The sequence below is a fragment of the Mirounga angustirostris genome, unplaced genomic scaffold (assembly GCF_029215605.1).
Source record: "Mirounga angustirostris isolate CCGP_5_RB_7025 unplaced genomic scaffold, mMirAng1.0.hap1 SCAF_13, whole genome shotgun sequence".
Taxonomy (NCBI): Eukaryota; Metazoa; Chordata; class Mammalia; order Carnivora; family Phocidae; genus Mirounga; species Mirounga angustirostris.
The window spans coordinates 55,077,762-55,096,677 of NW_026991721.1; the positions used below are offsets into that span (position 1 = coordinate 55,077,762).

Sequence of the window (18,916 nt, forward strand, 5' to 3'; positions counted from 1 at the left end):
GGGCGGGGCGGGGCGGGGCGGGGCGGGGCGGAGCGGCGGGGCGGGGCGGGGCGGGGCGGAGCGGCGGGGCGGGGCGGGGCGGGGCGGAGCGGCGGGGCGGGGCGGGAGCCGCGCGCCGGGGCCTGGCCCGACTGTCCAAGGGGACGCGCGCGAGAGCCGACGATGGGCCCCGCGGCGGGGCTGGCGGCGCTGCTGGCGGTGCTGGCGCTCCGGGCAGGGGACCCGGCAGGGGCCGCGGCGCGGGGGGACACGTTCTCGGCGCTGACCAGCGTGGCGCGCGCCCTGGCGCCCGAGCGCCGGCTGCTGGGGCTGCTGCGGCGCTACCTGCGCGGGGAGGAGGCGCGGCTGCGCGACCTGACCAGGTGAGAAAAGGCGCGCGGGGGCCACAGAGGCGCCTGAGTCGGGGAGACTGAGTCAGAGGGCGAGACCGAGGCACCGTGCTGTAGGGTGGCGGGTGTCTCAGTCTCGCTGTCACTCAGCGGGGGACCTCAGACCCCGCTTGAGACTGGGTAAGAGCCTCACTAGACCGTGAGGCTGAGACGCTGTGTGGCCCAGTGTGACCGTCAGGCCAGTGTCACCCAGTGTGGGACCCCCGAGACACCGTGGCATAAGGTAGTGGGGAAGCAGACCGAGCGTGACCTCAGGGACGCTGTATCACACAGTGTGGAACCTCGAACTCCGTCGCACACACCCAGTAGCTCCCCAGACCCATCCTCACACGGCCAAGTTGATGCGCTGTGGAAAAGTGTGGTCCGGAGTGACTCAGGCCGAGTAGGAGGACCTGCCAAGGCCCGGAGTCAAGCGGTGTGGGCCCCCAGGCTCTGGGTCACAGAGCCACAGCGCGACTGCGAGAGTGAGAGGGAGAAAATAACTGTGTCGCTGTAGCTACGTGTGTGCCCCAGAGAACTGTACGACTCTCTCAAACACATGAGAAATCATTTAAAATATGAGAAGACTAAATAGGAAGTGACATTCTGTGACCGTGCGTGAGATTTACATGGCTTTGGGACTGGATGGGCAAGACATTATGGACATCTCAGCATCACTCTGGATGCTGTTTGTACAGCTCATTATATGAATAATGCTTCATGTTTGTTACCTCATTCAACACCGGTGTTTGCCTATTATGAGCCCCACACTGTTCCAGGCAGTGGGGATAAAATGGTGAGCAAGCCGCAACCGTGTCCTCAAGAAGCTTGAGTCCCTAGCATCGTGACTGTTAATCAGAGATGTCCATTGTCTCCTTTGCTTTCAACTTTCCCTTCTCCTTCCACATATAAGAGCTCTCTAAATTCTAAATACAAGGTAACTGAGATTTAATATATGTATATTGACACTAGAAAACACTAGGGAAAAGCATACTTGATACTAGAGGATACCGAGTGTAGCCACACAAGCAGATGCTCAGCTAATACTGTTTGCTGTACAATCAGCAAACTCTAGTGCCACACACGATGGCATAAAATACTATAGACTTGGCACGCTGGGGCACTGTAATCATGTACTGACTGTCAGTGTCAAACTATGAAAAAGGAATGGCTGTGTTATGTGATACGTTGTGTTTGGATATGTGTTGTGTCTTCTCTGCTCAGGACATGAAGAAGCCTACGACAGTGCTGTAACCACATTGCTATCTGAATATATTAATATAGGTCTTACATCATCCGGCCCTCTGCTGAGCTGAGGCAACAGAGAGCTGTCTCCCAATGTACTGCTGATAAAACTGAGCGAGTGTATGTGAGAGTAATACTAATTCTGGGGTGCATGGGAAGAAGGCGTGTGGGACACTATGGCTGTATGAGAGAACTCCTGTTGGAGAGAATCAGGCTGTGTGTGGAAGTGTGTGCGAAAGATCTTGTTTGTTACTCAATGGTGACTGAATGATGATGTAATTTGGTATATGCACTTAAGTATGTAGCTTACATATAAGCAGTTATATGTGTGTTTAAATTTACTATTAGTTTGAAATAGTGTGACTATATACACATGCACCCACACAAAATACATGTGTGTATTATAACAATAAAAGATGATAATTTCAGTAATTCTTTTTTTTTTTTTTAAGATTTTATTTATTTATTTGAGACAGAGAGAATGAGATACAGAGAGCATGAGAGGGAGGAGGGTCAGAGGGAGAAGCAGACTCCCTGCAGAGCAGGGAGCCCGATGCAGGACTCGATCCCGGGACTCCAGGATCATGACCTGAGCCGAAGGCAGTCGCTTAACCAACTGAGCCACCCAGGCGCCCAATTTCAGTAATTCTTGTCACTCTTCAGGGTTGCATAGTTGCCCGGTGTTTTATGGGTCTACTCTATAAAGCAAAATGTTTTAATTCTGTTCTTAGTCCACATGCATCGGAGTCTAGGTTTACTGGTGGAAATAAAAGACTCTTCTCTTTGATTTGAGATTCCAACAAGTTCCCTGCTATCCATGTGCTCGTTCTCATACCACTAATCTTTTTATTTGGGTGGCTCAGATAGAGATGAGGGGGTCAAGATCCTGATGCCGAGCCTCTCAGGGAACAGGTTCAGAACAGGGATGGCACTGTGGATCAAAGCGACTGGTGGAGGGGGTGGGCGGTGCTGATGCTGGCCTCCTTTACTGTCTCATTACCATTGTCACAGAACGCTAATCTCATTTGCTTCTTTTTTTTTTAATTTTTTTTGTTATGTTAATCACCATACATCATTAGTTTTTGATGTAGTGTTCCATGATTCATTGTTTGTGCATAACACCCAGTGCTCCATGCAGAGCGTGCCCTATTTAATACCCATCACCAGGCTAACCCATCCTCCCACCCCCCTCCCCTCTAGAATCTCATTTGCTTCTTACACACAATGCTTTTGAAATAGGTTTGTATGACTCTCTCAAACACATGAGAAATCATTTAAAATATGAGAAAACTAAAGTTTAGTTACCCGAGATTATACAGCCAGTAGGTAGCAAATCCAGGACTAGGACATAGTTCTTTTGATTGTTTCTTTCTATCATGCCATGAGGTCCTTACGGCTTGCTTTATCTGATGTGCCAGGATCCAGACCAAACCCCGTAACTACTGAAGTTTTATGAACAACTGGAGTACATAGTGGGTAAGAGTCTGGATGCAGGAATTTAACAGACCTCTGTTTGAATCCTTGGCTCTGACCTTGGGCAAGGTCCTTTACCTCTTTAAGCATTAGTTTCCTGATTTGTAAAATGATGGTAATGATAGCACCTACACCACAGACATGTTGGAAGGATTAAGTACCATGTAAAGGCATTTATCATTTTGCTTGGAAGGTAATAGGTGCTCAACAAATGTTAGCTCTAACTCTATGATTTTTTGTTTATTTTGAGACTGCCTGGTGAAACTAGACCCCACCTTTGGCTCTAAGCAGTCACTAAGATTGTGAGAGCCCAGATAATAAAGATTCAGAAAAATTCTAGATTCTCTTCTCCTATGAGTTATGAACATTTAAGTTAGAAAGTTTAGTTTGGGGGCGCCTGGGTGGCTCAGTTGGTTGAGCGACTGCCTTCGGCTCAGGTCATGATCTTGGAGTCCCTGGATCGAGTCCCGCATCAGGCTCCCTGCTTGTCAGGGAGTCTGCTTCTCCCTCTGACCTTCCCCCCTCTCATGTGCTTTCTCTCTCTCTCATTCTCTCTCTCAAATAAATAAATAAAATCTTTAAAAAAAAAAAAAGAAAGAAAGTTTAGTTTGATATTTTAGAGACTGTTCTTTAGTTGATGCTCTAAAACCTAGTGAAATGTTTGCTTTTTAAAACAAGAATTTTGGCAGTTCTGCTCATTTTCCTATAGTCCCAATCTGGTGATCTAATGTAACTTGAAATGTTATTTCTAAGGGCCTCAGTTGATATTCTTCTTTAAATTTCTAAATTTAGAAATAAAATATTTTGGGGGTGCCTGGGTGGCTCAGGCGGTTAAGCGTCTGCCTTCAGCTCAGGTCATGATACCGGGGTCCTGGGATCTAGCAGAGGCTGTTCACTGCTCAGCCGGTTCTCCCTTTCCCTCTGCAACCCCCCATGCTCTCTCTCACTCTCTCAAATAAATAAATAAAATCTTAAAAAAAAGAAACAAAATATTTTTCAATGTTGAAACTACTCCTTACTCCAAGTTAATGAATAAAAATTTTACTAGTTATAGTATATATATACATATATATATACACACACACATATATATAGTTATGTACTAGTATAGTGTAAATACTAGTTATATGTATAAATATACTAGTTGTATATGTATATATATATATACACATATGTATATATGCTGTACATATGTATATATACATACTAGTTGGATGTGTGTGTGTGTATATATATAGATATACAGATATATATAGTTAACCCCTAGCTTTTTTTTTTTTTTGCTGTTGCAGTTTAAAGAAACTACTGAGAAAGAGTAATATCAGCAGCAATAATTTTTGTGTTATGAATTAAGCATTTGGAATGTCTCAGAAGAACTGAGACAAAGCCATTTCTGAATTCCCAAGGAGAAACATATTGAATTAAAATAGCCTATGTACTGCGGCTGGATAACCTTTCCAGGCTATCCTTAATGCAGGACTGGGTTGCAAATTTTATGTGCAGATTCTTGAAGCAAGGATCTGATTTTCCACTCTCAGCAACATTTGTTAAAGCAAAAAGCCATTTAGGAAACCCTGAGGTTTGAATTCAGCATCCAGCAACTCGGTCTCTGAAAAGCAGCTATTTGCTCAGAGGCTGGGAATAGGGCCAACGTTTGGATTCCAAACCAGTCTCAGATATCTGTTGATAGGTTTTTTTCTTTATGTGACAGAAAAATGATGTATCTGAACGCTGAACTGAATTATGTGCTGCTGTAGAGATCAAACCCCTGCCCTAAATAAACTGACCCCATAATACAAAGTGCAATGTGAAGAGAACAAGGAGCTAATGCTTTTTTTTATTCTTATTTTTTTATTTGAGAGGGAGAGAGGAAGAGAGACATGGAGAGAGGAAGAGAGACATAGAGAGCATGAGCAGGAGGAGGGGCAGAGGGAGAGGGAGAAGCAGACTCTCTGCTGAGTAGGGAGCCTGACGTGGGACTCGATCCCAGGACCCTGGGATGACGCTTAACCAACTGAACCACTCAGGCACCCAAGGAGCTAGTGCTTTTGATAGGCTGGAGGACTTGGGAAAAATTTTCACCTCTCTGCCTTGCTTCTTTCCTCTGATGTCTGTTAAACATTAGTCCTCAAGCACCAAATGAAGAATCTATTTATTCAGTTATGGAAAAGATGATATAAAGAAACAATAGAATGGTCATGCTGAAAGGATCCGTAGAGATCTTCTAGACTAGACCAGTTCTGTTATATTACAGAGGAGCAAACTGAGGGATAGTTGGAAGCCGGGTCTCCTCCCAATCCAACTGTCTAATAAAATTACTGCCCACTCAGCCTCAGTTGTCCTTGGATACTTACTCTTCAGGCTGGATGCAAGCCCAAGTCTCTGCTTGTAAGTGTTTTCATCTAGCAGTGGAATATCTTTCACTAAGTAGTTCCATATGGAGCTGAAGCAGGAAGTAATGGGTAGTAAAAAAAAAACAAAAAAAAAACCCACACCCTGGAGGCTGGTTTAGTTTTTAAAACCCTAGAGTAGCCGCTGCTCTCAAGGCACCTTGTTTCAGAGACTCCTCCACCTTGACAGGGTTCTCATTTCCTCCCTGGGGCACCCAGGCCCAGAGTCTTGTTCCTTAGTTTATGCTTGAATTGAATCCTGGGCTCCCTGGAGGCACCTGGAGGCAAGTCATCTTCTATTTCAGGCTCCACCCTTGAGAAACCCTTAGGTCAGACTCAGCTTCAAGGGAATGAATCCCCCCATCCTGCCACTCCCTCTGTTCTTCCTGTCATCCATTCTTGCTCACTGAAGTCTTCCACTCTGGCCAAAGGACTCCTATAGTCTCACCGCTCTGGAGCACATGCCTATAAATCCATATCCTCTTCACTTTGCACGTACTTTTTTCTTTTACTTCCATTGTTGTTATTATATTGCTCCTGAAGTTAATAATTTTAAAACAAGGAAAAAATTTTTAGAGGGCATCCCTAAAACTCTTAGGCCTGCCTTATTATCATCAATAAACTGTAATAATGTTAATCCCGATAGTGAGTTAGAAATGGAATAACTGTAGTATGCCAGGAAAGGAAACAGCATCTTTTGCTGATGTGAACACTGTTATAGGACATCTGAAGAGGACAGAAATTGCCTAGAAAGGTGATCACTTCTGGTCCTACCATTTCTGGCCCTTTTCTACACACGTCAGCAAGCCAGAGAGGCCGGACGCCTGCTGGACAACCCCACGTCTACCTCCTCCATCACAACCACCAGTTTGTATGGACTGCTTCCTAAATATCTCCCTTGAATCTATCCTGTCCTCTGCCCCCACTGTCATTATTATGGTTCAGACTCTCCTTACTCTTGCTTCCAGTTTTGAACTGGCCTCCAGACTGTTCTTTCTGTCTCCAGTCATCCCCACTTCTGAACCCCGCCCTCTCACAGATTCATATATGTAAACATATCATAGTGTATCAACTCTCACTGAAAACATTTTGGTGGCTCTTAATTGCACTCAGGGTAAAACCCAAATTCCTCCGCAGGGCCTGTGAGGTGCTCCTCCCTTGTCCAGTCTGATCTACCCATCATCCTCCGGATACACTGGGGCTCCAGGAGTACACTGAACAGCTTGGAACTCCCCTCCCATTTCTCTCTGTCCCTTCACGTGTGTTGAACCATCTCTGCCTGCCTCTTCTCCTTTCCTCCTTATTTGTATCCACCCATCAAGTTTTGGTGTATTATCGCCTCTGTGAAACCATCTCTGACCTGCTCTGGCCAAATTAATTACCCCCTCTCCTTACTGCCCCCTAAGCCTTGTTCTTAAATCTGGTGTTGCATCTGTTATATAATTATTTGGGTCTCACCCACTAGTCCATGAGTCCTTGACACCAAGTTTATTGTCTCATTCGAAATCCTGTTCCTAGCTCCTAGAAGAATGTGTTTTAGTTACTCTTTCATATAAATGTGTGTTGGATTTAGGTATAGAGCAATGAGAAAAACAGCTCTCTTCTTGTTCATGAAATTTTCAAGCATTGGACTCTGTCTTGCCTTTTCATCCCCAGCATCTAGCATGGAGTCCGCCATCTAGCAAGTAACCAGTATAGACTGACTTATTAATGAACACATGTTTGTCAAGCCACTGTGTTTTTGTACATGTTGGTCCCATTGGCTCAAAATATATTCTTCCTATGATACAGAGAAGATGAGCATGGGCCCTGAGCAAGGATGACAAGCTAATTCGTGAAGTGTTCCATATTTTTTGAATCACTGTGATGTACGCCTGAAACTAACGTAACACTGTGAGTCAACTATACTCAAGTTAAAAACAAAACAAAACAAAAAACAACACCTAAAAAAAAAATTCTTCCTCCTATTTTGGTTTAGTTCCATGGAAACAATATGGCAAAATCAGCTTGAGAACAAGCTTCAGAGTCAGGAAGATTTGGGTTCAGATCTGGTTTTGTCACTAACAGTGTGGCCTTGTTTCAGTTTTCTCTCCCTTCAAAACGGGCGTGATAAAATCTATTCTGAGGGTTGCTGGGGATATTAAATGAGACAAAAATATATATAAAGCACTTAGCAGGATGCCTTGTACGTGGTAAAAGCTCAGTAAGTAGCAGCTATCAATCATTTAATCCTGTAGGACTCAGATCAAGCGCCATTTCCTCCAGGAAGTCTTCCCTTACACCTTCTAACTCCCACCTGGGTTAGGGGCCCTGCCTACAAGTGGCTGGAGCATTACATAGCATTATAAGCTCACTTCTCTCCTAGTTGGTATCACAATTATTGCAATCAATTTAACAACATTTTTAAGCTTCTACCAGATTCTAAGTATTGATTATAGAGTGATGAGAGAAAATATTTTTTGGTTTGTGAACTCCTTGAGAGCTCCACCCTGTCTTGCCTTCGTATCTCTAGCATCTAGCGTGGTACCTGATGTACAGTAATTGACCAATAGAGACTGACTCATTGAATGAACAAGTGAATGGACCTACTTCTGTTGTCTTGAGTTTTCATATTCTTTGTGCTTATTGGTTAGACTATTATGTGAATCGCAAGGGGTTCATGTTTCATTTTTAACTACTCTGAATGTACATACCCCATGTCAGCCTTTGCTAGGGGCAGTGGCTATATCAGTAAGTGAAATCATTCTCTTCTCTTCCAGATTCTATGACAAGGTGCTTTCTTTGCACGAGGATTCCGCAACCCCTGTGTCTAACCCTCTGCTTGCATTTACTCTCATCAAACGCCTACAGTCTGACTGGAGGAATGTAGTACATAGTCTGGAGGCCAGTGAGAACATCCGAGGTAATGAGGAGGAGGGCTGGAGGGTAAGAGAAGATTCTATCTCCTGACTCTGGAAAGGAGAGAGATTCTGGTGGAATGTGATGAAGGGTCATGAAGTGGGTAGGTATTACTCCATCTTCATAGCTTTAGCCATTATGAAGAACTAGGTCCTCTTGTTAATATGTCTATGTGATTGTACTTTAGAAAGCACTTTTGGGGCATGCGACTCTTGATCTCGGGGTTGTGAGTTCCAGTCCCACATTGGGTGTAGAGATTACTTAAAAATAAAATCTTTAAAAAAAAAAAAGTACTTTCATGCCCATTATCTCACTTCTTTTTTTTTTAAAGATTTTATTTATTTATTTGACACAAAGAGACACAGTGAGAGAGGGAACATAAGCAGGGGGAGCGGGAGAGGGAGAAGCAGGCTTCCCGCTGAGCAGGGAGCCCGATGTGGGGCTCGATCCCAGGACCCTGGGATCATGACCAGAGCCGAAGGCAGACGCTTAACGACTGAGCCACCCAGGCACCCCCCCATTATCTCATTTGATTTTCACTACAACCCTATGAAGCAGTACAGGTTATATCATTCCATTTACATATTTGTCTAATAATTTCTATTTTATTAAACTATAACATGATCTGTAGCAAGGTCAGTTTCCTAATTTATTCTACTTTGTACTTGAAGAAATTTGCTGACTTTGGGGAGATTAAGAGGAAGAAGAATTATCCCCACAAAGGGCAAGATTCCCAGAGACAGGATGGAAACACACACGTGTGCTTTAGTTTTTATTCTAGAGCTTATGTTCCTCATTGAGAAGATTGTATTAAGCATCCGCTCTGCGCCAAGAGCTGTGCTGGTCATGGGGAATAAACACACATAAAACATGATCTTTGCTCATGAAATATTTGGACAGGTGATTATGCCTTGCCTGTATTAAATGCTCACCACCTGCTTTTGAGTGGTGGATTGGTGTTTTTACTGCCCCGACAGCTCTGAAGGATGGTTATGAGAAGGTGGAGCAGGACCTGCCAGCCTTTGAGGACGTTGAGGGAGCAGCAAGGGCCCTGATGCGGCTGCAGGATGTGTACATGCTCAACGTGAAGGGCCTGGCCCGGGGCGTCTTCCAGAGAGTCGTTGGCTCCGCCGTCACTGACCTGTACAGCCCCAGACGGCTCTTCTCCCTCACAGCAGATGACTGCTTCCAAGTTGGCAAGGTAACAATATCCAGAGAGAGAGAGAGAGCGCCGAGTGCTCAGCCCTCGTTTCTTGTGGATGAAATAACTATATCCTGATTGCTTTTACATGCTTTCAGTCCTTGCAGCAAACTTGGAAATTTGGTAAAATTCCCCATTTTCAGATGAAGAAGCCGAGGTTCAGACACGGTAAATAATCTGCCTAAGGTTACACAATTTTAAGTAGCAGAAATAAATTTTGAACCTGGGTCTTCTAACTCTGAATCCCATGCTCTTTCCATAATAACTAAGGTGATCACACACGCAGGACACTCTTGAGAATGAAGGGAGTGTTATTAGTGGTTATTTGTTACGGCTGGATGACAGACATAATTTGGGACTGAGCTGGGAAAAATGGTCCTGGGGCCACCCTAATGGTAGCACCCTGCCTGCGGATGAACGGCTGGGTGGAAAGGAGAAGCAGGAGAAGTGGGGAAGGGGAGAAGAGGTGGAGATGTGAGGTAAGGTCACAAAACTCAGCCTCCTGAGACTTTCTGGAATCCCTTGCAACATCTCCTAAGCAGTTAGAAGTATTAGATTAAGGTAGTGTAAAAAAGCTGAGGCCATTCACTTTCACATTACTTGAGGAAATGGACTTCAGGAACCTTCCATATGAGATATTTAACTGATCTTTGATCATAACTCATAAGCACATTTGAGGTCACTTTACAATATACTCTTTGGTAGCCTTTGCCATAAGAAGTAATGGAGTAAATCCTTTTTAATTTTGAAGATGGTATTGTAGGAAAGTGAATTTTCCTAGCCCCTGCAGTATTCATTAGCAGATCTGAGAGTGGGCCTCATGTGCCCTGATGTGGGCCTCAAGTTTTAGGGATCAGTCTTCCAAATTAGTGCAGGGTGGGTTGTCCTAAGCCTCTCTATGTGCCATTCTTCCTTCTCTAAGATCCTGAATGGAATCAGAGCTTAATCATCATGTTCATGACTATTTAAATTTCAGCCAGGTAAAATAGTTCCGTGTATGGTACCAATATATGCTTCATTCGTGAGGCCTTTCTGAAACTAAAACCGTATGTTGAAAATTCAGTAAGTCCCTTCCTGAAAGCCTCACTGGCAATCTTTATTTCTGTATTTATTTACTTATTTTAAAAGATAAAACATTTCAAATATAAGAAAACTACATAAAATAATACAACAAGCGATTATATCTATAATTGAAATGAAATAGGTTAAAATTTTGCAACGTTCATTTCAGATTTTTAAAAAGGAATTTACATAAAACAGAAGGCATTAAAGTTAATATTAAAAAATGAATTTACATATAGCTCAATAAAGCCCCCCTCCTCTTTCTTCTCACCACTCTCCCGACCCCTCCATTCTACTCTACCCTTGCCTCGGTGCCCAGGAACTGTCCTGAGCCATACAATATGTATGTACTATCCTGAGTCCAGCTTCTTTCAGCACACTGGATCCGTGAAATTTACTCACCTTGTTGCATTTATTAATAGTTCATTCCTTTTTATTGCTGAGTAGTATTCCATTGTATGAATATACTACATACTGTTTATCCAGTCTCCCAGTGATGGATACTTGGATTGTTTCCAGCCTAGGCTACTGTGAATAAAGCTGCTATTAACATTCTTGTGTAAGTCTTTCTGTGGACAGCTGTTTTTATTTCTCTTGAATAAATACCTGGGAGTGGTATTGCTGGGTCAAAGAAGAAGCTTCAATAATTATTAACATGTGGCCAAATTTATTTCATCTACATGTCTCCGATTTCCTCCTCCAAGGATTATTTTAAAGCAGATCAGCCTTTCTAGTTTCTGAAATTCTTAGTTATCTAATTGTACTACCCTACTGCCATGTCTATTGACTCTTGCTCATGGTTGATTATTTCCTGATATGGTTTATTATGTTTGTGAGCTTATTTTTAGCACGACTTTTTTCCCCACTAAAAGAATCTCTGTGACTGGGGTTGTGGGAATATCATTCCAGAAGAAAACTGGGTTTTCTTCTTCCAGGTACTCTGGTGGTAATACTGGCCTTAGATCCTTTTCTTTGAGTACATTACATCTGCATGATTTATTTTATAACTGGAAGTTTATGCCTTTGACCCCCTTCACCCATTTCACTTACCCCCTACTTCCCACCTCTGGCAACCAATCTGTTGTCTGTATCTATAGGTTCGGGTTTTTGTTATTAGTGTTTGTTTTTGTTTTAGATTCCACATATAAGTGAGATTGTATGGTATTTGACTTTCTCTGTCTAACTTATTTCACTTAGCATAATGCCCTCAAGGTCCATCCATGTTGTCACAAATGGCAAACTTCCCTTCTTTTTTATGGCTGAATAATACTCCATCGTGTGTGTATGTGTGTGTGTGTGTATCACATTTTCTTTATCCATTCATCCATCAACGGGCACTTAGGTTGTTTCCATATCTTGGCTATTGTAAATAATGCTGGCAATGAATATGGGGGTGCATATATCTTTTTGAGTTAATGTTTTCATTTTATTCAGGTAAATACCAGAACTGGAATTGGTAGATCAAAGGGTAGTTCTGTTTTTGATTTTTTGAGGAACCTCCATAATTACTTTCCACATTGGCTGCACCAATTTACATTCCTGCCAACAGTGCACAACACTCTTTCTTGCCAGCACCATTTCTTGCCCTTTTGGTAACAGCCACTCTGACAGGCAAGAGGTGATATATCATTGTGGTTTTGATTTGCACTGACCTTAGATCCATTATTATATTGATTTTTTGGCTTGGAGTTTCCTTAGCTATATGAAGAACGCAAATTCAAACCTTAAACTCATGTGAAGCATAGGCTCAAGATTGTGAATATTTTTTTTTTTTTAAGATTTTTTTTTTTTTTTTTTTTTGACAGAGAGAGAGAGACAGCAAGAGCAGGAACACAAGCAGGGGGAGTGGGAGAGGGAGAAGCAGGCTTCCCTCCCAGCCGGGAGCCTGATGCGGGGCTTGATCCCAGCACCCTGGGATCATGACCTGAGCCGAAGGCAGACACTTAACTGAGCCACCCAGGTGCCCCAAGATTGTGAATATTCTAAGGAGACATTTTGTTTCCCCTAAGCAATATCCAGACAGAAACAAACCAACTTTCTTGACTCTTTGCAACAGTGGGTAGATTTTTTCTGGTCCACCCTTTCCTTTAAGGTATAGTTTTTCATAGATTTCAGTTTTATGAGTGTGTCTTCGTTCCAATTCCTAGGTTTTGGGAGGCCTAAGGAGAGCTCATAGTTTGTCCTCATGTGGGCATTATAACCAAGGTTGCTAAGTACCAAGATTACTAAGACTAACACCCGCCCCCATCCTAAGCAGCTTCAGCATCCGCTCTTAAGCTTATTAGCTCCTTTTTTTTCCTGGTACATGGGTATTTTCCATTCTTTCTTGAAAATATGTCATAAAATATTTATTATATTTTATTCAAAAGTTCCAAGTCTTTTTGTTTGGAAGGATTCCAGTTATCTCAGTCTACCATATTTTTGGGACTTGGGAAAACTTAACAAATTGTTAACTTAGTAGAAAAAGTTCAGTCATTTTGATTGTTATTCTCCAACTCAACCTTTTTACAAAAAGGAAATCTGAGGATCAGAGAAATAACATGGCAGATGAATGGCAGACCTGGAAGAGCAGCTGATTTACTGTTTAGACTGCAGTTTCAGTACCTCTAGGTTCTGCCCTGTCTTTCTGCTGGTCTGGAAGTAAGAGCAGAATTAGAATGTTTTGTAAGAGTGCTTCCAACTCTGTGATTTTATAATTCCATGCTGTCTCCAACATCAACTACCAGGAAATACCACCTGCAGTGCTGGTATTCTAGTTAACTGTAAGCTGTTAGGAGACAGGAGCAAGGTCTAGTACACGTTGCCATATTCCTGCCTTCCAACATTTAATATAGAAAAAAAGTCACTGAGCTCTTCGAGCATTCCCATGTGGATCTAATATATTGTGTTGCAGTTATTGATTTACTCCTGTGCCCCTCATATGACTGTGAGCTCTTTAAGGTCAGGGATCACCAGATACATTGCAAATACTCAGTAAATATTGAAAATAAATGAATGAATTCAGTCAATTTCTCACAGTGCTACCGGCAGTATCTTCTTAAAAACATGACACTCACAACTCTTATTAGCTTAGCCCTTGCTACCTTTTGAAGTTCATTTCCTGCTTCTCTTCACCTTAGGCTATAACCACAGTGTCCAACTTGAACACAAGCTTGCTTTTGGCTTCTGTTTCTGCCATTCCCTCACTTTAAAATGTTTTTCCTCTCAATCTCTACTCATTGAAATCCTTTTCTTTCTTCGGGGGACGCCTACCTCAGATGCCACTTCTTCCACGAAGCCTTCTGAGATTCCCAAGTCTCTCCCTTCTCTGCCTCCATGACATATTATGCGTATTTCTTTTGAGTATTCATGCATTCTGCCCAGTATTACAGTTAATTGAGTTCCTATCTTTCTTCTCCCCAGATTATGAATTCCTTAAATGCAAGAACCCTCGTATCTTCTCTACATCTAGAACAATGCATTGGATATAATGGATGCTTGATAAATTGGATTTAAATGAATTTGAGATGAAAACTTGCCTTCTTATGTTCCATCAGCCCTCTCACTCTTTGTCATTTTCTCTCCTCTACCTGTGGATTCAGGCTTAATGATGGTACTTATGTTACCTACAGGTGGCCTATGACATGGGGGATTACTACCATGCCATTCCATGGCTGGAGGAGGCTGTCAGTCTCTTCCGAGGATCTTATGGAGAATGGAAGACAGAGGATGAGGCAAGTCTAGAGGATGCCTTGGATCACTTGGCCTTTGCCTACTTCCAGGTAGGGGAGTAAGTGAGGCTCACTACTTTTATCACAATAAATATAGTGCTTTATATCTGCTTGACAATTTTCTACACATTTTCATGTCTCTCAATTTATTTCATCTTCCCAACAGGACCAAATGTGAGTCAAGCAGGGCAGTTGTTTTATTATTTCCGTATTTCACATGTGAGTAAACTAAATCTCCACAAAATTCCTAACTTGTCACGAAGTTCGTAGAGCTGGGATTAGCACCCAAGTCTGTCTGACTCTTAGTCCAGTGCTCTTTCCAGCGCCCTGACTGCTTGAAAACCATCGTCTTCCACGTAGGAAGCAGGCTCCCATCAACAAATGTCTAAAGGGTTCAGAGTCAATGTAGATCACTGTTTTGCACTGCCAGCAACTCCTATCTCTTCACAGATGTTCTGTCGTGATATTGCCAATATCCAAGGAAGAAGTTTGATTGTTATTGTCGGGGCCCTGGGCAGGCTGTCCCAAGACGGGCACTTTGGCATAAAAATTACTTTTAGTTAAAAGTAATCAAAACCCAGCAGATGCAGGAAAAGCTCTCTGCCTCCCTGCAACTGCCTAAGTTTATGTTGGAAAGGAGAGCCTGTAACAGGAAGAGAGCTATTAACAGAGACTCCCCTTTACCTAAGGAACTTATCTGCATAATAGGGTAACCATGTTTTTCCAAACATCTCCTTTCACTTTCTTGCTGATGAGCTTTCTCCTCTTTGTGTCCTCTGACTCTACCCCTCTCCTTAGCTCATTGAAGCTTCATGTTGCTTCATCGTCTTTGGAATTTTGTGTCTGTGTGGATTCCCCATACATATGCCTACGAAATTTGATTTTCTCCTGTTAATCTGTCTCATGTCAATTTAATTCTGTGTCCATCTAGAAGGACTATAGGGCAGAGGAAGCTCTTCCTCCCTGACATTATCCTCTCCCATCTGCAACTGGGTCCAACTGGAACTATGACTAGTGTCTGGCTATCGAGCTGGTGTCACTGGTCCATAGTATAGCTCAGTGCCTCCTCCAGGGGTTGGTTTTTCTTGGCACTTGACCTATGAGCTGTTGTAGATCCTCTCATGGAAGCTCATTTCCCTAAATAGGGGATCTGCCATCATTTTGTATAGCTAATCCATTTCCCACCAGAATTGTATAGTCTTCAAGAATAGGCTGGAAATATAGCTTACAGAGCCAGTTCCTTAGAGTTTCCAAAGCTGATAAACCATTTCTGCTCCCTACATTCCTTTCTCTTTCCCCCTTTCCTGAGAAAAGGGAGGAGGACATGGGTGGTCCAAACCCACACGTTGCTGCCAAAACAGATTTATTCTCAAAGTAGCAAATGGGCCTGTTCTTCTCATGGTAAGTGGGTCTTTGTTGTAAAACTTTCCAGGGTGCTCTTCCTAATGCGCCTGCTCAATTGCTCCATATTAAAGGTGAAATAGAAACACTGTGGTACAACAAACGGCAAGATGAAATTGAATTTTAAGAGAGGAAGAAAATGGAGGATTGACATGGAGACTAGGAGAAGATAAACTAAAGCAGCTTACCCTGAGAGAGATTTTTATTTTTATTTTTTATTTTTTTATTTTTATTTTATTTTTATTTATTTTTTTAAAAAAGATTATTTATTTATTTATTAGAGAGTGAGCAGGAGAGAAACAGCATGAGAGGGGAGAGGGTCAGAGGCAGAAGCAGGCTCCCCGCTGAGCCGGGAGCCCAATGTGGGACTCGATCCCAGGACCCTGGGATCATGACCTGAGCTGAAGGCAGTCGCTTAACCAACTGAGCCACCCAGGCGCCCTATTTTTATTTTTTTAAAGATTTTATTTATTTATCTGACAGAGAGAGATAGCGAGAGAGGGAACACAAGCAGGGGGAGTAGGAGAGGGAGAAGCAGGCTTCCCGCTGAGCAGGAAGCCTGATGCGGGGGGCTCAATCCCAGGACCTTGGGATCATGACCTGACCCGAAGGCAGATGCTTAATGACTGAGCCACCCAGGCGCCCCCTGAGAGAGATTTTTAAATGCAGCACCTGATTATGGGTTTTGGCTTTTTTCCCCTGTGATGACTTAGGTTTCTCCTCTGCTCACTGGTAGACTCTCCCTTTCCACAATTATGCTTTGTCTGGTAAATTTTATTCATCTCACAAGGCATAGCTCAAATGTCACCTACTTTGTGAAGCCTTCCTTAATTCTCCTCAGACTTCTCAGACTCCTTCTTTGTGCTCTTACAGCACATTTTTTTTACGTGACAGTACTAGAACACATCAGGCATTGTCTCATAGACAGTTACGGTCCCCTTTTTAAGCCTTGTAAATTTGAGATAGATGTCCCTCCATGGACCTTTCGTTATCATATACAATATATGATATATATAATTATTTATGCCAGGAAAATATTAAAATATGTAATATATATCATGTAATATATAATACTGTATATTATATAATAGTTTTTCATGATATATTTTAGTAAAAAATTATTTCAGTCATTGTTAATGAAAGACGGTTGTGCAGTGATTAAACCACAGGCTCTGAAGTCAGACTGACCTGGGTTCAAATCTGTGACAATTTGGGCATTTTACTTAACCTCCCTGGACCTCAATTTTATTATTTTTAAAGGGGGAATAATAATGATGCTGTTAGGAAGTGGGGGGAGGAAGGGAGATAATTCTTCTTGAATCTTCTGAGTTCTTGGCTGAGACCTCCCCATAAATAAAAAACAGATTAACAAGAGGAAAAATAAACAGAAGTTTATTACACGCATACCTCCTGTATACATGGGAGATGGGGCTGGGCTATGAGGAACTCTTTGAAGTGTCCTAAGCCGCCACCTTAAATACCATTTCCAGCTAAAGACAATAGAAAAAGAGGTGTGGGGGGAGGCCAATTTTGGGGGGGTGACCAGGAAATGCAAACAAGGTTGTTCGCAGATTTAAGTGAGCTTTCTTCATTGATAAGATTCTCCTGTGATTCAAGGGGTGCCTGGGTGGTGTAGTGAGGTTGACTCTTGGTTTCAGCTCAGGTAGTGATCTCAGGGTCGTGAGATTGAGCCCTGTGTCGGGCTCCACGCTGGGTGTGGAGTCTGCTTGAGACTCTCTCTGCACCTCCCTCTGCCCCTCCCCCTCCCACATGCGCACGCACGCTCTCTCTCTCTTTCTCTCTAAAATAAATAAATATACCTTAAGAAAAAAAAAAAGATTCTCTTATGATTCAGAGTCATCCTTCTTTTCCAGGTACATGGAGGGAGACGCTCCTACAAATGGAGGGTTCCCTTATAAATGTAAATTTCTGTCACAAAAGGGTAACTTCTCTGGTTTTCAGAGCTTCTCCCATGTCTGCCATTTCTCAAAATAATTAGCTTGAAATCCTTGTGCCAAAGAGGCATATTTTGGGATGGCCTATTCTGCTCCCCTTCAATGCTCACCTCAAAGGGTTGTCATGAGGATTAAATGAGCTAATACATGTAAAGCCCTTAACACCATTCATGACATGTGCACTCAACAAATGTAAGCTATTATTATATTATACACTACAGGCGTAGGTTTGCCTTTTGCATGTAACATTAGTGTACATATTTCCAAAGAAATTTAACTGGGACAGCAAAAGTAATTTTGTTCTTTTTTTTTTTTTTTTAAGATTTTATTCATTTATTTGAGAAAGAGAGAGAGAGCAGGTGGAGGGACAGAGGGAGAGGGAGAAGCAGACTCCCCACTGAGTAGGGAGCCCGATGTGGGGTTCGATCCCAGGACCCTGGGATCATGACCTGAGCCGAGGGCAGACGCTTAACCAACCGAGTCACTCAGGCACCCCAAAAGTAACTTTGTTCTTGATAAAATGTAATTTTATCTCATGAAAGAGCCCTTGAGTTTTAAAAATATGTAAAGTTGTATTTTAGCTCTCTTCATCTCAGAAGATTTTGAAAAGCTATAACCTTGAGTTCATAATCTGACATTATAAGATATCAATACAGTACTTAACTATGCCTCTGTTAAGTATGGAACAGAATAACTAATGGTATTAAATAAGTGCAAACAATCTATGTCCAGGTCATCTGTGATGTAGCTTCTAGGTGGAATGAAATGCAGCTATTAAAAATGCTCTTTCTCTTGCATACCCACATTCATGGCAGCACTATTCACAGCAGCCAAGAGGTAGAAGCAACCCCAAGTGTCCACTGAGGGATGAATAGGTAAACAGAATGTGGTCTATACATACAAGGGACTAATATTCAGCCTTAAAGAAGAAGGAAATTCTAGGGGCGCCTGGGTGGCTCAGTCAGTTAAGCATCTGCCTTTGGCTTAGGTCATGGTCTTGGGGTTCTGGGATTGAGCCCCGTGTCGGGCTCCCTGCTCAGCAGGGAGTCTGCTTCTCCTTCTCCCTCTCCCTCTCCCTCTATGCGCGCTCTCTCTCTCAAATAAATAAATAAATAAATAAATAAAATCTTAAAAAGAAAAGGAAATTCTGATACATGCTACAACATAGATGAACCTTGAGGACATTATGCTAAATAAAATAAACCAGTCATAA

At 42.6% G+C, this 18,916-nt stretch overlaps 1 protein-coding gene and 1 non-coding gene across 8 annotated transcripts in view; both read left to right on the forward strand.

The window, feature by feature from the left end:
• Window positions 1-122: 122 nt before the first annotated feature.
• Window positions 123-18,916, forward strand: part of P4HA3 (prolyl 4-hydroxylase subunit alpha 3) — a 39,351-nt gene continuing 20,557 nt past the window's right edge. For 5 of the 7 annotated variants that reach the window (XM_045894430.3, XM_064576937.1, XM_045894427.3 and 2 more), the window contains exons 1-4: window positions 123-362; window positions 8,236-8,378; window positions 9,352-9,575; window positions 14,249-14,398. In XM_045894430.3, the coding sequence (XP_045750386.1) occupies window positions 163-362; window positions 8,236-8,378; window positions 9,352-9,575; window positions 14,249-14,398 (717 nt within the window). In that variant the 5' untranslated portion in view covers window positions 123-162. Of the gene's footprint in view, window positions 363-8,235; window positions 8,478-9,351; window positions 9,576-14,248; window positions 14,399-18,916 lie in introns of those variants that run through there. The other 2 variants (XM_064576939.1, XM_064576941.1) reach the window with 2 other exon arrangements.
• On the forward strand, window positions 7,229-7,330 carry LOC123858077 (U6 spliceosomal RNA). The gene has a single exon (XR_006794039.1). It is a non-coding gene; the product is annotated as a U6 spliceosomal RNA (small nuclear RNA).